Raw genomic sequence first — 22,427 nt, 5'->3', positions numbered from 1 at the left:
TGAGGGTCTGTGGGTAGCGAGCCTCTTTTTCTTCCCATCCATCCCCCCTCCGCTTCCCACGTCTTGATCCTTCACCCCAAGGATTTGCAGGGATTTGAAGTGAGCAATGCACACCAACAAGGGGAATCTACAGACTGTTGTAATAGCATTCAGTGATACGTTGGGGTCAGTTTGTTTGTTCTCAGCTCTGTCTTCTCTGCTCATTTCTGACGGGAGGATGGATCCGGAAGTATGTAGAAATAATATGATAGAATCTGGGACTTTTTTTTTTTTTTTTAATTAAAACTTAAAATGCAAGGCAAGCCTGAAGAGTCCATGTCATGTAGTTTACTATATCCAAATTTTAAACTCATTCTCACGTGTCAAATAATACATCACATGCAAACAACCGATGGCACTAGGGTGAGGTTACAAGAGGACCATACGTCCAGTCATTTCGGGGGCATGTGTGTGTGCAGGTTAAAATTTGCCAAGTGACTTTGTTGTCTATAGTAGGGTTCCTTCAGATTATAGCAGTATAAATTAAATTAGCCGTGCTTCTCTGCTGTCAGGATACTTGATTGTCAGTCATATTTTTGTAACACCAGTGTTTTTCATGGAATTGTAATTAAGATTTTGTGTTGTCATTATAGCACAGGCCAAATCTCACAGCACAGGCCAAATTTCACAGTTAGTCCCTGCAGCACTGTTTTACCCCCCGAAGAGTAGCTCTCTTGTCACTTTTCCATTTCATCTCAGCCTGTGCCAGGTAACCATTTGGAGAGAATAATCTTTTTTTCTGGAGAGTCTCCCACAGGCAACATGCAGTCACTGTCCTCCTGAACTGTACCTGTGATTTCTGTATGATGTTTCAGCCACACCGATACTTTATCCTTGTTGAATAATAAGAACAGGGCAGACTCAGCACCTCTTGTTGTCCACTGACTTAAAATTAGTTTGTAAGACATTTGGAGTAGAAATCAGCTCAGCATATGGATGCTGCAGATGGGAAGTCTTGATCACGCAAATAAACATTTCTCAGGACGTGCAGGGGAAGTGTGCTCTTGAACTTTCAGAGCGACGCATAGTAGGAGTCAGCCTTTATTTATTTGCTGGCAAAGCAGAGGCGACCCTGGAAAGAAGATTCTTTTGGGCAGGAAAGGCTTTACGAAGTCCTGTATTCTAATAAGCACGTCTAGCGTTCGGCTGGAGAAGGAAATTCAAGTTTCCTTAAAGATGAGGGCATAGGAATGGGCCTCCCCCATGCTCCAGAAGTTTTCTGAAGGTGCTGTATGACGCCGCCTCTTCTTCGGGTGCAGCTGCATCCCTTTGAAAACGCAGCGCTCCCCGTGCTCACGGAGCAGCCTCCCCTTTGCCCGGTGGCTGCTAAAGCATCTCTTGTCATGGGTGAGCACTGCTGGTTTCTCCCAACAGAGGGCAGCGATTATACTGTTGGCCTCAATGCAGTTAAAAATAAACTGCACGTATTTGTCAAAAGGTAGCTTTTAGGAATATAGAAGCTATTAATTATCCATGTTAAATGATGATTAAATATGGAAATCATACTACAACAGCAGGATCACTCATATAACAGGCAGCTGTATTATTTTTAGGACTAGGAAATTCTGAGGTGAGTCAAACTGCAGCTCGTTGCATTCAAATATTTCTTTTCCAGCCAGCAACTGGCTTTAAGGCAGAGAATTCCTCGTGTTGACTGTCTGGAATGCAGACGGTAGTTGGCAACTGCTGTAAGAAATTTCCTGCGAGTGTGTGCTATCCCTCTTGCTGAATATCGTTCCATTTTGAGCCTAATTGAAAACTGAAGATAGAAAACTCAGCAATTATTTTTCCCTGCAGTACAATATTTAATATTCTGATTTCATGGCTGTCTGACTACAATGATTAGGAAGAACATTTTCTTATAGTATTTACAGCACCACAATAATATATCAGGAGCATCGTGTATCAAGGGAAGGAACTGTTATGTTAAAATACGTTCCACTTAGCAACATACCCAATTAAAAAGTAGGATGCCGCTGCGCGTTACATTTGGTGTCGTCAGTAATTGCTTCATAAGCTTTTTCTTGTCTGTGGCTTTGAAAAAGCTACTCAGGATGAAGAAAACAGCCTTGAACTAGAAAGGCTTTAATAGGAATGATCTGCAAAAATAGAGATAGCACCCCTGCAACAGAGGCATTTTCTGTTTAGAACTGTACTACCGTGTTAAGTCCAAGACAGCAGGGTTATTTTTGCTGGTGGAGAAATGGGAAACAGCGTGTGTAGTTGCTGATGGCTGTATAGTCCTTTAACTGAAACGAACTACTCAGTGGGACAAATGCTCGTCCAGTAACCTCTGTGTTAAGTGGGGTAGAGACCCCCAGTATTTACACAGGAATACTGGTTGGGAGAAGTAAATAAGGGCAAAAACTTGTTCAAAACGTCCCATAGTTTTGCTTAGAGAGTTAAGAAGTACTATACATTTTAAATGTTTGCTTGTTTTTTCTTTTTATATCAGATAGTATTACTGAAGTCTTCACTAACATCTACGTGACAAGTTTTGGACCTGTTTCAGATACTGATATGGTGAGTTTCTGAATCTTTTGCATATATAGTAAATGCTGTAAGATATATACTAACAACTTCCTTTAAACTTGTATTCTGCTTTTACTTATTGTGGAAAAATTGGGAATAATTTCACTGAAGTCAGGAAGTGCCAAATCCCAGTAGTTCTAAAGATGGAAATTGCTTTATAGACCTTACATGATAAGTATGCTTGTATGACCTGTTTAGTTTGGACCAGTGAATCTTCTGATTGTCCCCACTGACTGTACTTTGGTTCGTATTCTGGAGCGGTCTTGAGATGGGTGAACTGGACTCCTCTTGGCTGAAATTAGAGTGAAAGGCGCGCTGTAGGAGCACACTTAATGTTGGCAACAGCTTGAGGGACCTGACCGGAGTCAGTCTAAACTTAACTTCTTGGAAGATGTAGCTTGGACGTTAGGTCGTCAGCATGATTGTGTCATTCTACAAATCTGTCCGTCATAACGTGCACTATTTAGTAACAATTTAATGGAAGTCAGTGACATTAAAAGGAAAGACACTGTCAGAATATTGCTCTGGATTACAGTTTTTCATGACAACAGCAATGGAAAAAACTCTGAGGCAAGGGGTGCTTTGCAGGCTCACTCCAAATCATACGTAGATGAGGGAGAACGTTTCACACTGGAGAGAAAGATCTTCATGGATATAACACCTCTAAAAGGAAAGAAGAGAAGGACATTCTAAAAGTTACTTTAGCTGCCCTTGGCATTCCTGCACGGAATTATTTCCTGCATGAAATTTTTTTTTTAAGTGTTTTGAACATTCATGATTGTATATGAGGCATATAAAATACTACCTATGTGTATCGATAGGTATTAAAAAATGAATATTTTTAAAAACAGGCAATACTTACTTTTTCTATGAAAACTTCCAGGTTATACATCATACAAAATAGGAAACATCTTGATGTCACAAGCTAGGTTGCAACAAAACTAAATATTTCACGGTATGGTATCCATTTTAAAAGTTATTTGCTCACTGACTAACGGGTAGTCATAGCTTTGGAGAATATATTCAGGTTCTTTGTGTTTATTTTTGTGCGTGGTAGTTTCAGTTTTCAAGCTTGGTTTTGATTGTGATGAATAAATTGCTGGGGCTTCACATGAAAATTTGTTTCATAGGAAAAATAGACGTTTATTTTCTTTTTGTCTCTGTATGTTACTGATCGTCTCAGGGTTTTTTTTCCTAATGATGTTAAGTTTCTGAAATTGTTCTTATTTTATTACTAATTATAAAAACCAAGTATCCACAGCTATATACAAAGGTGATGTGACCACCTTAACCTTGTTAGTCTAGGATCTCATGACTTCACAGTGTTTGCACTTACAGTGTTCCTGTCAAATGGGGAGATGATATTAACCCGATTTTAGAGATGCGGTACTGAGGCACAAGGAGACTTACCCAAGGCTGTGCAAGTCACCCCTGCTTAAACGGGAATGTAATGAAAAGCTCCCTGAGCCTAATCCCTAGCTCCCGAAACGCTTTTGGCATGGGTGTGCAAATGTGTGGAGGACACATTTGGGTGTCCATTTGCACAGACAGATGTGACAGCACAGGAAGGGGTCAGGTCCTTTGGTGCTACAGCTGTAGCAGCTCTGTGCAGAGGTGTTGATCAAAACAGAGTGCAGTGCATCAGAAGGGCAACTGGTCTGTAATGGGCAGCTCTGTTTGCGGATAAGTAGATAGGTAAGTAACAGCAGTTTAATACTTACTGCTGCAAGTTGCAGGGTTAATTTAGCCTGTTCAGTTGATAATTATAAAACCATTTTGAAACGTATGAGCAGTCAATTAGAAAATTTCAACATGTGAGTTTTGAAATAATAGCTTCCAAACTATCACGTATTCTGTCAAACATGAAGGTGACATTAGAGTTTTTACCACAAGTACTCTTTCATTTGGGTATTGCATTACTGAATTGATAATGTAAACCACTATGCAGAGGGTTTACTGATATTTTCTTCTGTAAATGGTGGAAGCTCTGGAATATTCTCATTTTATAAGCTTCCTCCTTAAATGGCTTCATTGGAAGAATAAGTTTGACTCTTGCCCATGTCCTCCTAAATCTCCAGAGGATCCTAAACTGAATCTCAGATCTTCTTAGGAAAGTTGGATCTCAGATCTTCTCAGGAAGGTTGGATCCCAGCCCCAGAGGTCCTCTGCTTTCACAATGTGAGTGGCGAGGCCCTCAGTCACATCAGGTTTTTAGGCTGGACACTGCTGCTGCCCAGAACTCTCATAGTCATTGCTGCCAGTAGGATTCCTTCCCCTGGGATTTTTCATAGCAATGAAACTCAGCAGATGCACCTCAGACTGCACCTCTTTGCACTATCTATTTGGCAGTTTGGGTTTTTTTTCCCCTTCGTTAGCATCTTGTGAAGAACAACAGTGCCTAGGAGAAAAGCCTGTTGAAAATGGGAAGGGGACTCACTGCCGTGGGAGAGGATTAATATGTGCTTATAGCATGGAAGAGGAAGGTGGCACACTGAAAATGATGGGTGGATTGGAGCTAAGGACACAGTTGTGTCATAGCAGTGTTGGTTCGCAAAGTTGATAAAATGTCATTCTAACCTCTGCTGTTGTTGAATTGATAGCAATTTGTGAGGTTTCTGTTTTCCTCACTAAGTGTAGTAGTTCCCATTAGTGATAATATAGTATCGTGTGCAATCTGTGACTCAGTATGATTGCTAGAATGTAGGTTGTAATTCATATTCCCTGTATTTTTCCAATTTTGCCAAAAAATAATTAAATCCAGGGGAATTTGATCTTTGACCGATTTTAGGCTTGCTGAAGTTGTCATTGATAAATTTAGGAGGTAAAAGCTGAGGCTGAGATTTTTCTCCAAATGTGTTAAGAGTCAAAAAGTTTTGACCCTTGTTGTGATTTAACGTTTTGACTAAGTTAAAAAGACTTTAAAAAGAGTTAAAAAACTCTCTGTTCAGCCCACAACAGTCAATCCCCCAAATCTGTTGACTCTTGGCCAGAACTCTGTTGCAAACTGCGTTTCAAATGAACTACTGTGACTCAAATATTGGTGTATCTATATTAGCTGTGTCGTAAAAATGTGTGTCATTATATGTCAACCACAGTACTTAACGTCAAAGGAAATTCCAATATACAACAGGAATTTTCAACTTCATTTCGCACACTAATGAGAATCAAGGAAGGCAAACCAAAAGATGGGATTAAACAGATTTTACTTTCGTTGTTCTGTCTTTTTGAGGGGTTATTTCTCTGAAATGTTTAAGTTCAGTATTATGATGCTATGCCTTATAGGCTTCCAACCAGATCAGTGATACAAATTTATTTTGACATTAGCCTGAGAGAAGAAAAGCTGCATTGTTTAGAAAAACAAACAAAAACTGAACAGAGCAATTGAAAAACAAATCATATCTGAATTTTCTAAAGAGTTATAAGGCTAAATTATGATTAAAGAAGCTAATTAAAACATTTTATATTTGAAAATTCTGAGGTGAAGGATATTTTTGGTTGGATTATGATTTGTAGAATAACAAAATAGAAATCATTTAATTTAAACATTAAAACTGATTATTTTTGGAAATAATTTAATTTAAACATTAAAAGTGATTTTTTTTTCAAATTAATTATTTGAAATCTGGTGGATTGATATATCTTTATAAATATATATGCTGCTAACTCTGATTTTAGCACTGCAAGCAAGGTACTTTTTGCAGCTTTTTCTCATCCTTACTTTCTTTCCAGGCTCTCCTGACACTCTGGCTTCTAAAATTTCCCAGATAGCCATAAGTGCTGATGTCCTTGATAGAAAAAAAAAAAAAAAAAAGAAAAAAAAGGAAAGGTATTTACTCCTCAAACAATAGTTGTTTTATGTAAGACAGCATATAGGCACTGAGAGCCTTTATATGAGGTCTGCTGTAAAGAAAACTTTGCCAAGATTTTGCCAAATTTTGCCTCAGAGCATTCTGTCTAATTGTCACTGCAAACAGTCTCTCCTGTTTTCCTACTACACGGAGTTAGTAGGTGGCAGGACCTGAGTCAGATTTGCTTGAAAATTGAAGCTAACAAGCTTTCCAAAAGTTTTGTGTTTCAACTTTCAGCTTTAGCTTTTCATTGACTTTGGGGAGTTGTCCTGGTTTGAGGACAACTTTATTTTTCCTTATTTGTTTGTAAACAACAATTTTTCCACGTTTCTTGATAATAGACCTGTATTTTTTCGCTCTAGAGTCAAGACCATGAATGTTTCTCTGCAGAGATAGTCATGCCGAACTAGTTCATTGCTACACACTCTTCCATCTTGTCCATTTTCAATTAAACTTTCAGTAAGCATTTATGATTTTTCAAATATACCCAGAACAGAAATTTTCAATGAAGGCTGAAGGTCAAATCCAGAAATGACCGAAAGGATGGTTACAGCAACTCTCACTACAACTGAGGATGGTTCTTTAGAGAGAGTGGCTGAACTGGGAACTGCATTTCTTTTTTTGTGTCTCTTTTTCAAATTTCCTCATTCCATTTTTTATTTCAGATTTTGGTTTTGTTTTTTTTTTTTTCCATGAAACTTAATTTTTAGCTCTTTCAAAGTCTAATTATTAGCTACGGTTCTTTAAATGGAGAGAAGCTTTACAGGCGTTGTATGATATGTAAGTCAGGACAGAATAAGGGAATGCACCAAGATGATTTTTTTCACAAAGACTGAAAAAAGCCCTGCAATTATTTTACTGGAGATTTTATTTTAACTCAGCAACAGAAGACTGAAGAGTAAAAGGCAAACAGAAATGATAAATACACTTGACTTTCTTGGGTGTTGGGGACCATCTAGGTTGTCTTTTTATGAATGATATGTTTCTGAAAAGTCAATGAATTGGTTGCTGTATTCCCTCTACGTCTCAGGTCATTGCCTTTGCAAGTTGAATCTATAGGCTGAAATTTTGAGGAGGATATCTCGCATGGTCTCTTGCAGATTTTCTGTCCTTTTATTCTGTTGGGAAGGCTTGTTCCGCTGTGCAGCATCCTGCCAAGTGAATCAATATTGGAGATTGATTTGTCAGAGGCTGTGTCCAAGCCCTCCACTGACATTAGCTCTCAGCGTACCTCTTGTTTGGATTCCTCTCCCTGGCACCAGGCATCCGTTGTGTTTCAGGGTTGCGCTTTCTCCATGTCTGAATCAGAAAGGGCAATGAGAAGTGTTTGTATTTTCAGTGACAGCAGTGTGGATAATATCCTGTAGTCGCTTTTCTAAGTAATCCCTATTCGTATCTTTCACATTCCTCTCTTATCCCTCCTCAGTGCTTATTTTAGACTCAGAGTTCATTCTACATCAGGTCTATGGAAAGAAAGAGTGAGAAAATAATTCAGAGAAGGTCCTTTTCATAAATGGATATGAATGGGAAGACATTCTCTTCCCTAGACATTATCATTCAAACTGATTAAACACATTTTTTCCAGATTTTTTTTTTCAAATACTTCATGTTTATATTAAATGCTTAGACAAAAATGACTGAAGTTGGCAGATGAAGCAGAAATAAAAGGCCTGAAATGAGCTCTTCAAATAGAGGAAAATCATGCTACGGTTCCCTACAAATATACTGCGTATTCTTTATCGTATTAAAGGTCGTATATATCTGGCAGACATTACTTATGTATTTAAAAATGAATAAATGCTCCTTTGAAATGCAGTGATGGGATAGTGTTTGAATTTTTAACAGGCAGGGCTGTTAAGGGTTTTGATAAAAAAATAACCAACAGTGCAGTTTCGTACCACAACCCTCCTTCATAAGGGAGTTTATTCAGAATATTTTCAAGAATTCTATTTGCTGGTTTATAATATCCGCACCTCCCAAAGACCTGAACGGAATTTCTGGCTGTCTGCTATTTCCTTCTGTGTTCTGTGTTTTGTACACATCAGAAGGTAAGTTTTGGAAAAGAACAAATGGACTCAGTTTATACATCTGTGCAGTGAGATTTGATGTTAGATACACAGCCAATGAAGTACTTTTACAGAGCCTGAGTAGTCAGGATTGGAGCGTTAAGGGGTTTTTGGGGAGAGGAGGATTGCATCCTGAACTCTTTCAGTCCTGATATTGTTAGACTTTTTTTTTTTTTTTTTTTTTTTAAGAGAAGAGAAAGGGAGATGGAGATGGTAGAAACATAGTTTGTCCAATCTGGTAGATGGGCCTAGGTAGAGCCAAGCCATACAGCGGTGTAGTTCAAGAACGATGGGGTTCTGCCGACTGTTGTAGTGTGTTAGCCGTGTTAGCCCCTGTGTATGCCATTTGCACCATGCATAAATCTATCCCACAGAGCACGAAATGACCCAGACAACAAACTAACGATTTGATCCTCCCGCTGTAAAGCTAATTTCAGCATTCACTCAAAACCTAGATCCAAATGCTTATTGAGGAATTTTGGTAAATTAATTTGCAGAAGTTCCATCGCAAACTTGCACTCATCAAACCCAGAAACATCAGATTATAGCAAGAATGCGTATGCTGCACAGATTATTTTGCTTTGACTAATCGCATTTTTTTGAGTCTCCTGTTTAAAACTCCTTTTTTGGTTTTCTTGGAGGTAGTTTTGATACTTAGTTGCATACCAGCCATGCTAGTATTCAACAATACTAGTTACATACTAATATTGTTAATGGTTTTAAGCTAAACTGAAAGAAAAATTATGCATTGTCTTAAGGTAGATATGAAACCAAGAATTTGCTTTTTAAGAACTAAAATTAAGCAATTATACTAATGTAAAAAATAAATATTAATATGAAGCCCCTATATTAGCTAGGTGAGATTTAGGTCCATGAATCTTATATGTTTATCATGTCAGTGTATCAACCACAGTATTTCTCACTGTCTTTAAGGAGTCATTAAAAAGATACGTGTGCCATTTTGCCTTTCCTTATTTTTAATTTTTTGTATTTGCCTTTTTAAAGTTTTATGTTTTATGGTATTTAAAATTTGCTTTCATGGTTATATATGTGTGTCAGTTAATGGCTTTAACAGTGGTCAAGAAAAAGCCAAACTATTTTTAGAGAACTGACTGAGAAAAATCTTTACAAGTAGGGAATGAGGAACTCTGGCCTGAACTATTCACTAAACAAAATCCTGTGTTCCAGAGAGCGATTAATAAAATGTTCAGTCTGCTCCATGACAATACTGCTTGCTAATGGACACTCGCAATTTTTGAGATGTTTGGAACACTTCCATCTTTAATCCAGATGCAGAGACTGCCAAAATCTGCTAACCATTAGCTGAGAGGATGAGAGTACATTTTTTGTTGTTTGAACGTTTCCCATACAAATCTGGCCTTAGCAAGGAAGACGACTGCCATGTAGTGAGGAGAGATTGCAGTATCTCCCAGAGATACTAATTTCATTTCTTTTGTTGTGCATACTGTTATGCACAACAACTGCATGTTAAAAGAAGAATGAAATTCCTTCCCCATTTTATTCTTCTGACCATTGAACTGGCAGAGGCTCAAGTGCTTCTTAACACTGTAGTAAGATTCTCATCATCTGTACCTAAAATTTCATGTGAGCTGGTAAAATACGTATTTGAAAGATTAAGTTTAATTTTACCATGTTAGAGTCCAGCTGTGAAAGCCCCGTTTCAGACACAAATCAGTAGGAATCATTTGCTTGCGTAGAAGTGATCACAGGAGTCCTTTGTAGTCCTGGAAGTATGCTCTTGTGATTTTGTGGAGATACTGCACTATGCACTGGAGAGTGGTTTGGTCCAGAAACAGCAACATTTTTTTCATATAGGAGAATATCTGCAGAATGTATGAAGAGTGTCAGGTATTAATTTGAGTCATTTTTCCTAGAGTCCAGATTTGCGCTTCTAACAGAATGTTGGTCTTGCTTGGAAAGTAAACCTTATACAGCATTTACCAGAAAGCGGTACATATATGGAATAGGAAAAAAGTTACAAAATCTTTACGTAGCATCTTTTGATAAATGCTGGCTTTTTATCACATTGATTATATTCAAAATACTTTAATACTTTCCTGGTTTTTAATTTGTTTTGTATGGTAATCATCATAGGGATATTCATGATCACAAGTAGAATAGATTTGTCTCGGGGGGAACGTGGGACCGGTGAATATAGCACTGGAATGCAAAAGGCATGGATTGTATTTTGCTTTTCATAATCACTCTGTAAATGGGTCGGGAAGGGTTAATTTAAACTCTGTGCCTTGGTTTCCCTTCATACAAAACTGAGATCCCAACACTTCCTTTGAAAAATGCATGAGGTCTATAGAAAGATAAGTTATTTAAGAATTATGTGAGATTGTATTACTACTGTGGTAAATGGAAGGAGAAGGTGTTCACGATTGTTCACACCAAACATTGGTTTATTCCCTGTTTCCGTCTTCTAAATGGGTTGTTCTGCAAATAGAGATTTCCAGCATGGATTGGATAGAGAGATTAGAATTACCTGTGGATCAGTCAGAGATTTATCAGTGGCATCTTTCAAGGCTGCAGCTCTGATTCTCTGCTGCTTATTCTGCTTCCTAAGCAGTTGCCATGTATCAGATGTGGTTTTTGAAATGTTGCTGTTTTGATTTAGTGGCATTTCATGTCTGCTTTTTTTCCTATTTTATATCTCTTGTAATTCTTTTTATATGTTGGAAGACGGTGAAGAAGCAGGACCTTTGAAATTCTTTATTGATGGAAACATTACAAAACCTTAAGATTTATATTCTAATCATTTATGTGCAGGGATATTTGTCAAAGGAACCTGCAGGACATAGCACTCACTACTGTTGAACTTCAGTGGGATTTCAAAGTCTTACTGCCTCAGGCTCTTTCCATTTTTTTTATCATAGAATCATCAAATGGTTTAGGTTGGAAGGGACCTTAAAGATCATGTAGTTCCAACCCCCCTGCCATGGGCAGGGACAACTCCCACTACACCAGGTTGCTCAAAGCTCCATCCAGCCTGGCCTTGAACACCTCCAGGGATGGGGCAGCCACAGCTTCTCTGGGCAGCCCGTGCCAGTGCCTCACCACCCTCACAGTAAAGAATTTCTTCCTAATATCTAATCTAAATCTCCCCTTTTTCTGTTTAAAACTGTTACCCCTCATCCTATCACTACACTCCCTGGTAAAGTATCCCTCCCCAGCTTTCCTGTAGGGCCTCTTTCCGTACTGGAAGGCCACTATAAGGTCTCCCCAGAGCTTTATCTTCTTCAGGCTGAACAACCCCAACTCTCTTATCCTGTCTTCGTAGGAGAGGTGCTCCAGCCCTCTGATCATCTTTGTGGCCCTCCTCTGGACCTGCTGTAACAGGTCCATGTCCTTCTTATGTTGGGGGCCCCAGAGCTGGACCCAGTACTGCAGGTGGGGTCTCATGAGAGTGGAGTAGAGGGGCAGAATCCCCTCCCTCGCCCTGCTGGCCATGCTGCTTTTGATGCAGCCCAGGATGTGGCTGGCTTTCTGGGCTGTAAGTGCACATTGCTGGGTCATGTTGAGCTTCTCGTGAACCAACACCCCCATGTCCTTCTCTTCAGGATTGCTCTCAATCCATTCTCTGCCCAGCCTGTATTTGTGCCTGGGATTGCCCCGGCCCACGTGCAGGACCTTGCACTTGGCCTTGTTGAACTTCATGAGGTTGGCATGGGCCCGGTTCTCAAGCGTGTCAAGTTCCCTCAAAGGTTTATTCCTCAAACATCGATCTTATCATACATAGCAATGATTTATTGGCAAAACCCCTCAGACAGAAACCACAAGAAGGCTTTTAAGGCAATTGTTTTCCTTGAATTATCTGGTATTTCTAGTTAGATTCCATATATTCTCCCTGCTTCAAACACACTGTTCCTGCTGCTCCTGCTCCTCCATGATTTTACACATTTTGTGAGTTTCCCAGCTCTGCAACTGAACTGGTAGAATGTTTGGAATTTGTAAATGGGATTTTAAGGCACATGATATTTAGCAAATAAAACAACATATAAATCAGCAAACAAAACAGGACAATTGAATGTGATCTGTCATAGAGAAATGGGCATATTACTTGTCATGAGGCAGTGACTCTGGTAGGGATGAGAGACAGTGAAAGATCAGGTGTAATGTCAAAGAGCTACAGGTTTTAGAAGTGCATAATTTTGTGTTTCACAGATATATTTACTAAAATATTATTAGATATTATAGCAACTGGCATTAAAGAAACCCAAGCAAATTTATTTTCGATGGGCTATCGTATTAGTTTTATTTAATATTTGTTTGAGTAACTATAATTTTAATTAGAAAAATTAACAAAAGTGTATTGTAGCAATGTAAGACCTCTTGATATAGCTAAAAATTGTGCTTGTGGTTCTTGTCAGGTTAGTTTATAAGTACCCCATTCCAAAAAGATCTCCCCAAGCTCCTGTCACAGTTCCTAATGACAACTGCTTCCTCTCCTGCCCCTGCCGTGCTCCTTCCGGTAACAGAATTCTCTTTTCTTCATTCCGCATGCTCATCTTAGCCTCTGGCCCTGACCTGGAAAAGGTCCTCACAGGTCCTTGGCTCACAGACTGAAGGAGCTGAGAAGAGCCCGTCGCTTCTCGCTGTCTACTCAGCATTCCTTTTTGACCACCATATGATTGACTGAGAAAAAACTTAGGCCTTGTTAATCAGCACACAAGGAAGCCAGCATAAAGTGACGGGGGCTGATAAGTTCCTTGAAATCACTGTTACGTTGAAATCCCTTGAATATTTTATATTGGTTGAATTTTATCAGGACTTGTCCCTTCAGAGAGAATTTACTCGAAAATGGTTTACATAAACTGTAGCAGTTGCAGAATAATTACAATAGTGCAGACTGTTGTAACATACTAATATTTTGAAATCATGGGTCCATTTTGCACCTGTCCAACAAAACTGAAATGGCACCAAGGCACCATTTACCCATACTCAGAATACAGTTTGCTTCCAACAAAGTTTTTAAGCTCTCCCATTTCCAATCTATGTGCTGTGCTGACAGCAGCAAACCACTAAATCCATTTACAGATCCATTTTGAAGTTAGTTGATTAATTTACATTATCAATGTTTAATCAGTATGCTTGTTGTTGTTGTTGTTGTTGTTGTTGTTTGTTTAGAACAGCAACAAAACCCAGCAGATGGGATACCCAGCCCTGGGTGGCACAGGCATCTGGTCTAGGTCATCAGTCTGTTTTCGCCCGCATCCTTCTCCCAGACCGTAGTTCCTTCCCAAGATTAGGCACAAGTAAAGTTCAGCAGACAGTGTGTGTCACCTGTTAATCATCAGCTATCGTTCCCTACCTATGTACTTTTGTTAATAAAATCCATACCGCTACAGGGCCTTACTTTACCCTTTGGAAAAATCTTCCTTCTGTCGGTCTGCCTGGATGCATTGTACCCTTTTTGGGTGGCCTTGTTGCCTTCTTTCCGGTCTCAGCCATTCTCTGTGCTCTTGAAATGCTGGATTACCCTCCTTCGGGTGCATCTGCTGCAGAAACTATTTAATATCTGTCTGTGTATTTTTTTCTTACTTCTTAATGCAAAATCCCTGTGTTTCTTGAAATTACCCTTGTCACAGATGCTGTATGTGTCAGGTACAGAAATATAAATTTTGGAAGGGTTCGATATACAAACAACAGCTAGCAGTCATGAAGGAGAATGTCATACCCTTAATTAATTGACTTCCTGTTTATTATTCTCAGTATTATACAATTCTGTGTGATGGTTGTTCTCCCTTGACGATTTTACCAACGGAATTTTTGCAACCAGAGCTTTTCTGCTTTGGCCCTCAAAAGCAGATTAATGTTTCATTGTATTAAAAAAAGCATATCTTTCTTCCATTACAGGAATACACAATAGATGTTTTCTTCCGTCAGAGATGGAAGGATGAGAGATTGAAGTTTAAGGGCCCAATGAACATTCTTCGATTGAACAACTTAATGGCCAGCAAAATCTGGACCCCAGATACATTTTTTCACAATGGGAAGAAGTCAGTGGCTCATAACATGACAATGCCAAACAAGCTTCTACGAATCCAGGATGATGGGACTCTCTTGTACACCATGAGGTAAGTCTTTTCATCTGTTCCCTACTCAAGCTATTTCTCAAGGTGATTTTTCCAGATAACAATTAAATAAGGTTTTCCAGGAGGACTCTCCTTTGTTTCATTCCTATCCCAGCAGAAAGCTAGGAAAATGTACGTTTTGTTTGCAGTTCTGTCACAAGTCTGTTGGCTAATTAGGACTTAGATCTTTTTCCTACATTTTCCTCAGGTTTCATACCTCTATAATGTATTAAAAGATTCTGACCACCTGCATAAAGTGCTTTGAGATGGGAATCACTGTGGAAGAGTTGTTAAAAGTACTTGAAGTTTACCAACTCCCTCTTAGAACAATTAAGAGAGTATATGACTTTTTCCTGGTACTGCACCCATTGTACCAACCGTGTGAGCCCTTAAGCAAATTTACTATAGAGATCAGTAGCAATGCAAAATAAAGAGGAGGAAGAAAGGGTTAATAAGGGCTCAAATTCTTTCCAGCAAGAACTACAGGGAATATGTCTTACTCTGTAATAACTGTTCCTTCATATCTAATTACACTATTTTAGAATTTTAATTTTTGCATCCTGTGCATGAGTAGCAGATAAGATAAACATTTAGCTGATAAAATATATTAAATTTGCTTGGAAAATAATTTATGAAAAATTATAAATATCATGTATAGCATTTTATAAGACCGTTTTCTTCTTTGATTACTCTTTTTGCAATAATGTTACCTGTATGATTTACGAAAATTTATCCAAATTTCCAGACACCGCTGACCTAGTTTCTTACTTTTTCTTTGAGAATTTTTAATAAATTATATTTGTTGTGAAAGTAAACTTAAAATTCCCGGCCCACATAAGATATAAAATATGAGCTGTAAAGCAAACACGTACTGCGCAAATTTTTCCATGCAGCCCTACCAGCATCCCTTAAACCTGAATTACTGTACAACACCCAAACCCTTTTAGTACTGAGTGTTGATGGGTAGACTACTAATGACGTTGAATAATGTGGGGTTAAGACAGGTTCAGAAAAGTTTGCTGGAAATAGAGACCCCTTTAAAGTATTTTTGCTTGGGCTGAAATCAATATTTGAACTTGTATGTGTGTAAACGGGCTGACATTCTCTCCTTCCAGAAGGTGTTATAATCATATGCTATAAATAATAAGAAATACTGTTTGAAACCATTATGAAGATTTTTTTTTTAAAAAACATAAGATGGGTCATGTCATCTAGAATTAACTAAGCATTTTCTTGACTAGCTCAGAAGTTCATGACTTGTAAGTTTGTTGCTTCTGAGGGCCTGAGATTAATGTGTAAACTGTTTTCATTGTCTACATTTAAAAAAAAAACCAAACAATATTTTTTATCTGTGTCTATTTAAAATGACAGTGTGATTTCTACTGGGGCTCATGCAGTTCTTTCCTTTGCCTTCAGCAGTTTGCTGACTCTTCTCTTTCTCTGCCCCTTGACTTCAGAAAAACTTTCCTGGGGAGAAGGGGAATATAAATGTGGCATATTTTTGGGTGGAAGGGTGGGAGAACATAGCGGGGAATACAATGACTATGAACCACTGAGAGTACACGAGGATGTGGCTGATGTTTGGGGCTGGATGAAGAGGAATGGAGACATCCAGAAAAAAAATCTCCATCCAGAGGCGACTTACAGGGTAGGAAGGAGAAACAAATTAAAAATAATGGGAAAGAAAAGTCTGTGGAAAACTTTCTTCAAATTGTTTTAAATTCTTTTTAATTGTATTAATCCCCATATTTGGTACTGAGATATGGCTGGGTTTTTTTCACAAAATGAGCAAAGGTGAGTGCATTGTTAACATACTGTCATGCTTACACATAAATAAAAATAATAATCAGAAGTAACATGGAGAATGAGTAGCAGCAATCTTTTGAAAGAACACAAATACTTATTTTTTCTACATCTTCCATTCAAACTGAAAAAAAAAAAAATAAATTCAGAAAACTATGGAGCACAGTCCTTTGGCAAATTAACTGTATTTTATGTGCTTTTGTAATGATCCTTTGAGAGCCATATAATCACACATGTACCTCAGAATATTATGAGAAGAAAATGAGTGTTCTTAACAACCTGCAGTTACATAATTTATGTTTTCATTTAAATGGCCTTTCCTCACAGTTTTGAGGTCAGCTCTTTCAGGTTTTTGATGTGGTAAGTCAATGCCTTCCAAAGGAACACATAAAAGGGAAGAAGCAAGAGCTGATTTAAATTTTAATTAGTTTAATATAACATTTCAGTTTCATCTCCCAAATCAGCATGAACTCTGTTCATTTCTGTGGAATTGATTTTCTTGTCCTGCTAACTGATTTAAATGCATAACGGTCTTTTGCCTTTTAGGCTTACAGTCCAAGCTGAATGTCCTATGCACTTGGAGGACTTCCCTATGGATGCTCACTCATGCCCACTGAAATTTGGCAGCTGTAAGTATATGACAGGAAGTATAGCCTTTGGTTAGTAAATATCTAACAGCGCTCAGCATCACTTTGTTTCAACCAGTTGTTATATGAGAAGTTTAAAACACGAGATGGTATTTTTAAAAATTTAAAATTTGTAACCTGACACACTGACATCTCGTTTCTTCTATTCAGTCTTGCTTTTTCGAACATATTTTAAAGCTTTCTTGACTTCAGTTAACAGTAATCACTATGCATCTAATTCAGCTCTGCCTCAATCTACTTTTATTCCAGCACGCAAACCATAGCGATGAAGGCAGACCTGGCTCCACGTAGCCTGAGTAGAATGTGTGTGGTGTATTAATGAAGAGCAGGTTAAAGACTTCAAAGAATGTTTATTTTCATTTATTGAAACATTTATTTTCTCTTTATTGTTAATGATATTTGCTGTACATTCCTAGTCAATGAAGGCAGCAACAAATGGCTTCTTGTGATAAATTTCAGTCATTAGTGCATCTCCACGGTAGACAGGTGGACTTTGATCTCACTAGCATTATTTTAATAGCAGCGTAACTTCATTTACCTATATTACAGCCTTTCTTCTTCTTCTTCTTGAATTAGGATCACATTATGTGTATTTCCTGGATTTTGTACACTAAAAAGTTTTCTTTTGGTCTTTGGCTACAGCTTACATTCTCTGCTGGAAGTGGATTTTTTTTTTTTTTTTTTTTTTTGAGGAATTTGGTTAATACCTTTAAATTTTGGCTGATTTTACATTAATTGCAGCCACCACAGGTTACAAAACAGGTGATATGCTGCCACTAAGGACATCATTAACCACCTCAGAGCACTGCGCATACTCTCTCCATATCCCTGACACATCCCCTTTCCTTGGAGTTTGGAGCAAATTAAACCAATCCTGTGTTTCCGATAATGTTTCCACGCTAGAGGGAAATCTTAGCTATGGAGACAAAAGATCATTAGAATTAATAATATTTGTATCATAGAGCCTTTTTTGCCCCTTAAATGTTATATTAAAAATACATAATACAGCTAAACTAATTAACACCAGAGATGTTAGCTGAAATCAGCTACTGACTAATAATATTTACGTATATGTGCACAGTAAGGTATGTTTGATCTATAAGGTGTCTGGGGGGAAAAAAGACTCATATGTAGGCTCCAAACAACTGAAAAAAACCATGTAATAATGAAACTGCTACTCAGGCCAAGAGGCTACTTTATAATATGGCTTCATTTGCATTCCTAAATTGGAAACCCTTCTGACTAGGTCTATTATACATTGTGTGAACAATTTTTTTTTGTTTTTTTTTTTTTTTTGTTTTTTTTTTCTTTTATTTGTTTACTTCGTTGTTGGCTTGGGTTTTTTTAGGTTTCTTTTTGTGTTGTTTTTTTTTTTTTCCCCTTCTAATTTGTTCTTTTTTCTTTCTAGTAAACATGAGAATTCAAACTGTGAGCAATGCAATTTTAGGAAAGCTGTCTTTCATTTCCCCCGTAGTCATCTGTGCTCCAGCCTGTTGGCACATCCAGGGGAATCTTATTTCTGTTCATTTTGAACGGCTCGGCACTCATTTTATTTCTTTACCTAGAACTCATTTCTAGACTACTGTGCATTATTCGGCTTTTATTCTGGGATAGAATTTGAGTGATGAATAGTGGTGAAAATAAGCGGGAATCCTGAGGATTTTGGTTTAGCGGAGGCAGGTCTCCCGGTGGTACGTATGTGTCACAGCTCTTCATACGCTGCTAATCTTACATTACTAGGAGGATCATTGGCCTGTACGAATGTCTCAGTTTTTTGTTATACGCAAGAGAAAAGCCAAACTGAACGGATTGGAGAAGCCATAGCTTAGTAGATTGCCTTTCTTTATCCTCATCAGAAAATCTGGGCGACAGTGGGGATGATGGGGACAAATCAGCAGTTGGCAGTACTGCTGGTTTGCATTACAGCAGAGGTCTTCTCGAGGGAAGCCGGAAAGATAGAAGGGAAGAGTTAAAAGCCTCTGCGTGCTACCCACCTGCTACATTTTGCTGGTCGTACAATTTATGGCTAGGTGCACGAAGAAGCTTTTTTCTGGGCCTCCAGAGATTACCCAAGTGAATATGTTTGCAGCCCAACAAAAATGTTGCTTTTCTTTTTCACTCGGCTACAGTTATGGTATAAGACTTAAAATGTGCTTGTCTCAATCAATCAAAATGAAGACACAATTTCTTCCATCAGTGGTTTACCCTGTTCCTTTCATACTCCGTTTGGTTAGAAGAGTATTAGACTGGAAAAACTTGCAGGACATACTCAATTTTATTTTTTTTTTCTTACTTACTGGAGAGACATTAATGCTATTTAAAATACAATGTTGATTGGCTTTTGTTCTAGTTTATTTTGACAGACCCGAGGCTAAATGTGTGTTTGGTCATGAACGCACTGAGGGAGCAGCCCGCTTAATGTCAGCCTGTCCCGCCAAAAGATGCCATGATAAGGAGTGAAGTTTAAGAGGGTACACAGGGTGAGGTACAGAGCCTCTACACGTATGTAAGGGCATTGTCACTGAACCTGGCTTCCCATATTTCAGCTAATAACAAAATGCTTGTGATACGCTGCCAAAGTGGAGAGTGGGGACAATGGAAAGTCAGGACAATATAGGAATGACTTTTCAAAAATGTTGTGTGTCCTAAATGTTGCAAATTGTTGTTCTCTTCAGCTGGCTTACTGTGAGTTTTAGGATACATATAATAATTAATCTCTGACCAGTTTTTTAACAGTAGAGAAGAGATGGCTGTAATTTAATAGCAATAAATTGTGCTTAATAAGATCCCAAATGAGTGCCTTGTTCCCATGCTGCAATAGGCATTTACCCTACAGTAAAGCCAAACATATTTTTTTACCATCTCACTTTAGGTTTTTGGGGTGGTTTTTTTTTTTGTTTTGTTTAAAAACAAGTAAGTAGCTGTCCTAATTCTACGAGTTTCGAGGGAAGCTGTTTAATTTGAATTGCTGACAAAATGTTTTATCTTATTTCCCACAGATGCATACACAACTTCAGAAGTGACGTACATTTGGACTTACAATGCTTCAGATTCAGTGCAGGTGGCACCGGATGGTTCCAGACTGAATCAGTACGATCTTTTAGGCCAAACAATCGGAAAAGAGACAGTTAAATCAAGTACAGGTTAGTTAAAGATATTTTGAAAAAAAAAAGGCACTCACTCGGCTATGAATAACATAGGCATTGCTGATGGTGTTAGAAAGCTACTGACAAAAAATTGCAAAATGTGAGCTATAAGGCAGAGATCATTCATGTACAGGTAACACATAGCAGCACTTTGCTGAGTCTTTCAAGTTAATAAGTAACTGGTGATAGCATAGGTGAACTTCTCTCCAGTGACTGGTTTTTTTTTTTTTAATGTTGTCTGGAGCTCAGTCTTTAATTTTAATGTTTGTAACTCAAGGCTCAGATGATTCATATGATAAATCACACTTTTTGCCTACTAAATGGTGAAGTATGCTGGTTTCAACCATTTTTTTCCTTCAATCATGTTATTTGCCTATCCATAAATACTGGATTATTCTACCTGACTGTAGACTGTGTTCCTATAGACCTCAATGATTCTGACTGTAGACTAAGTTCATAGGATACTTTTGGGTGAAGGCAGGGAGCTGCTTATGCGCAGAAGCCTTCAGGACTGGAGTTCTTGTCAGGGCATACAACAGTTCCTGTAAGTTCCTGAACCCTAATCTTTCCTGGAGCTCAGTGGGAATAAGATGTGGTTGTACTCAAAAACTTTCTTATATTCTGTAGGATGCTTTCAATTACAAAATGTATTCTGTGCGGTTTAACCCTGGCACGTTTGGTTCTCATAAATATACCAAACTTTCTTTTACCAAAGAAATGGGCTTCCTTAAGATCATAACCTCTCGTTTCATTGTGTTTTGTTTCTTTGTGACACCTTAGGTGAATATACGGTAATGACGGCTCATTTTCACTTGAAGAGAAAAATTGGTTATTTTGTCATTCAGACTTACCTCCCCTGTATCATGACGGTCATTCTCTCTCAAGTGTCATTCTGGCTGAACAGAGAATCTGTACCTGCCAGGACAGTCTTTGGTGAGTATACTGAGTGGCATTAGCTTCGTTTGCAGAAACACTTCGTTGGAAGTATTTCTGAAGTCTGCTTAGTAAAGACCTTTTTCATTCAAGTTGGTGTGTTTGTAGAATGTGATACTATTTCTAGTCCAAACAGCTTTCAACTGCAGCTTACGGATCTCCTGAGAATCCCAAAGTTTCTGGAAATTAGCACATATGAAAGAACTGTCCCTGTATCCTTGACTCTTTTAAAAGGAAAAAGTTTTCACAGAATGGAAAAAGATGATAATGTTTCAATTTAAAAAGTACGTTTAGATTATTTTCTGAAATGTCTTACTTTCCTTGGTATTATCAAAATAACTTGGTACTTGGTAGAGAAGAGCGTTTCTAAAGATACGTGTAAATCAAGCAAATTAAATTTGAATGTATTGAATTATTTGAATGCATTAAACTTTGCAAACTGCAGTCCTGTAAAAGAAACCCTGTTCTGGGGGTCTGGGCAAATCTTTCTCACTAATTCTAATTGCAGTGCACTATAAGGCAGCAAACGGCTTCAGCAGCGCAAAATAATGGTGTTTTTCTTACATTAAGATTGTGCTGTCTTCTTTATTAAGGCAAAGCAACAAATGTCTTTCTTATTTGCATACCTTAACGTTCTTTTAATTTGTTTGCTTCTAAAGAAAAAGAGACTAGCACAACAAAAAGAAAGTAATGTCTGTGTGGAATCAGCCATCAGAAATGCTGCATAAAAGTGTATGATTAGTCATCAGCAAACACCACGCTCTCTTCAAAAAATAGGGCAAACTCAAATGCATATTAAGTATGATGCACAACAAAGCACTTACTGTCTCTCCCGGTAGAGGAAATACCACACAAAGCATTGTGAAAATTGCAGGTTTGAATGTGAGCCTTATTGAAGGCGGATGAAACGGGTCAGTTGTTTTAGTGGGACCAGAATTCTATGATATTTTCCCAGGAAGATTTGTGGTTTTTTCTTCAAAATCTTCCGTGAATTCTTCCGGTTCTGCTTATCAAAATGCACCTTCCTGTTTGCCAGCTTTGCAAGTACACTGTCAGATCCTTCTGTATCCCTGTCTTTGGCCTTCTCTGTACTTTGCTCCTATACATTTAGGACACAGTAACTCATTTGTCAAAAGTCTCTCATCTTCTCTTCCTAAAAGGCACTTTTTGTTACTGCCATCAGTAACAAGGCACTAGGATAATTATCCTGGAACGGTGTGTCCCTTCCTTCTTTCTTGTTCTTGATTTATTTTTTATTTAAATTGTTTTTTTTTTCAAAGAAGTGCTATCTGCGCGGCAGCCCGCTGCTTTACTG

At 38.1% G+C, this 22,427-nt stretch overlaps 1 protein-coding gene across 1 annotated transcript in view; it reads left to right on the top strand.

Moving 5' to 3' along the window:
- GABRA2 (gamma-aminobutyric acid type A receptor subunit alpha2) overlaps positions 1-22,427 on the top strand; it is a gene marked incomplete at both ends in the record, with an annotated part of 59,463 nt that overhangs the window by 25,387 nt on the left and 11,649 nt on the right. Inside the window, 5 exons of the mRNA XM_082482352.1 lie at positions 2,495-2,562; positions 14,366-14,586; positions 16,933-17,015; positions 20,033-20,176; positions 20,960-21,112. Coding sequence (XP_082338478.1) covers positions 2,495-2,562; positions 14,366-14,586; positions 16,933-17,015; positions 20,033-20,176; positions 20,960-21,112 — 669 coding nt within the window. The remainder of the gene's footprint in view (positions 1-2,494; positions 2,563-14,365; positions 14,587-16,932; positions 17,016-20,032; positions 20,177-20,959; positions 21,113-22,427) is intronic.

Source organism: Vanellus vanellus (assembly GCF_965231255.1).
Source record: "Vanellus vanellus genome assembly, chromosome: 4".
Classification (NCBI taxonomy): Eukaryota; Metazoa; Chordata; class Aves; order Charadriiformes; family Charadriidae; genus Vanellus; species Vanellus vanellus.
This window is presented reverse-complemented; position numbering and strand designations above follow the sequence as displayed.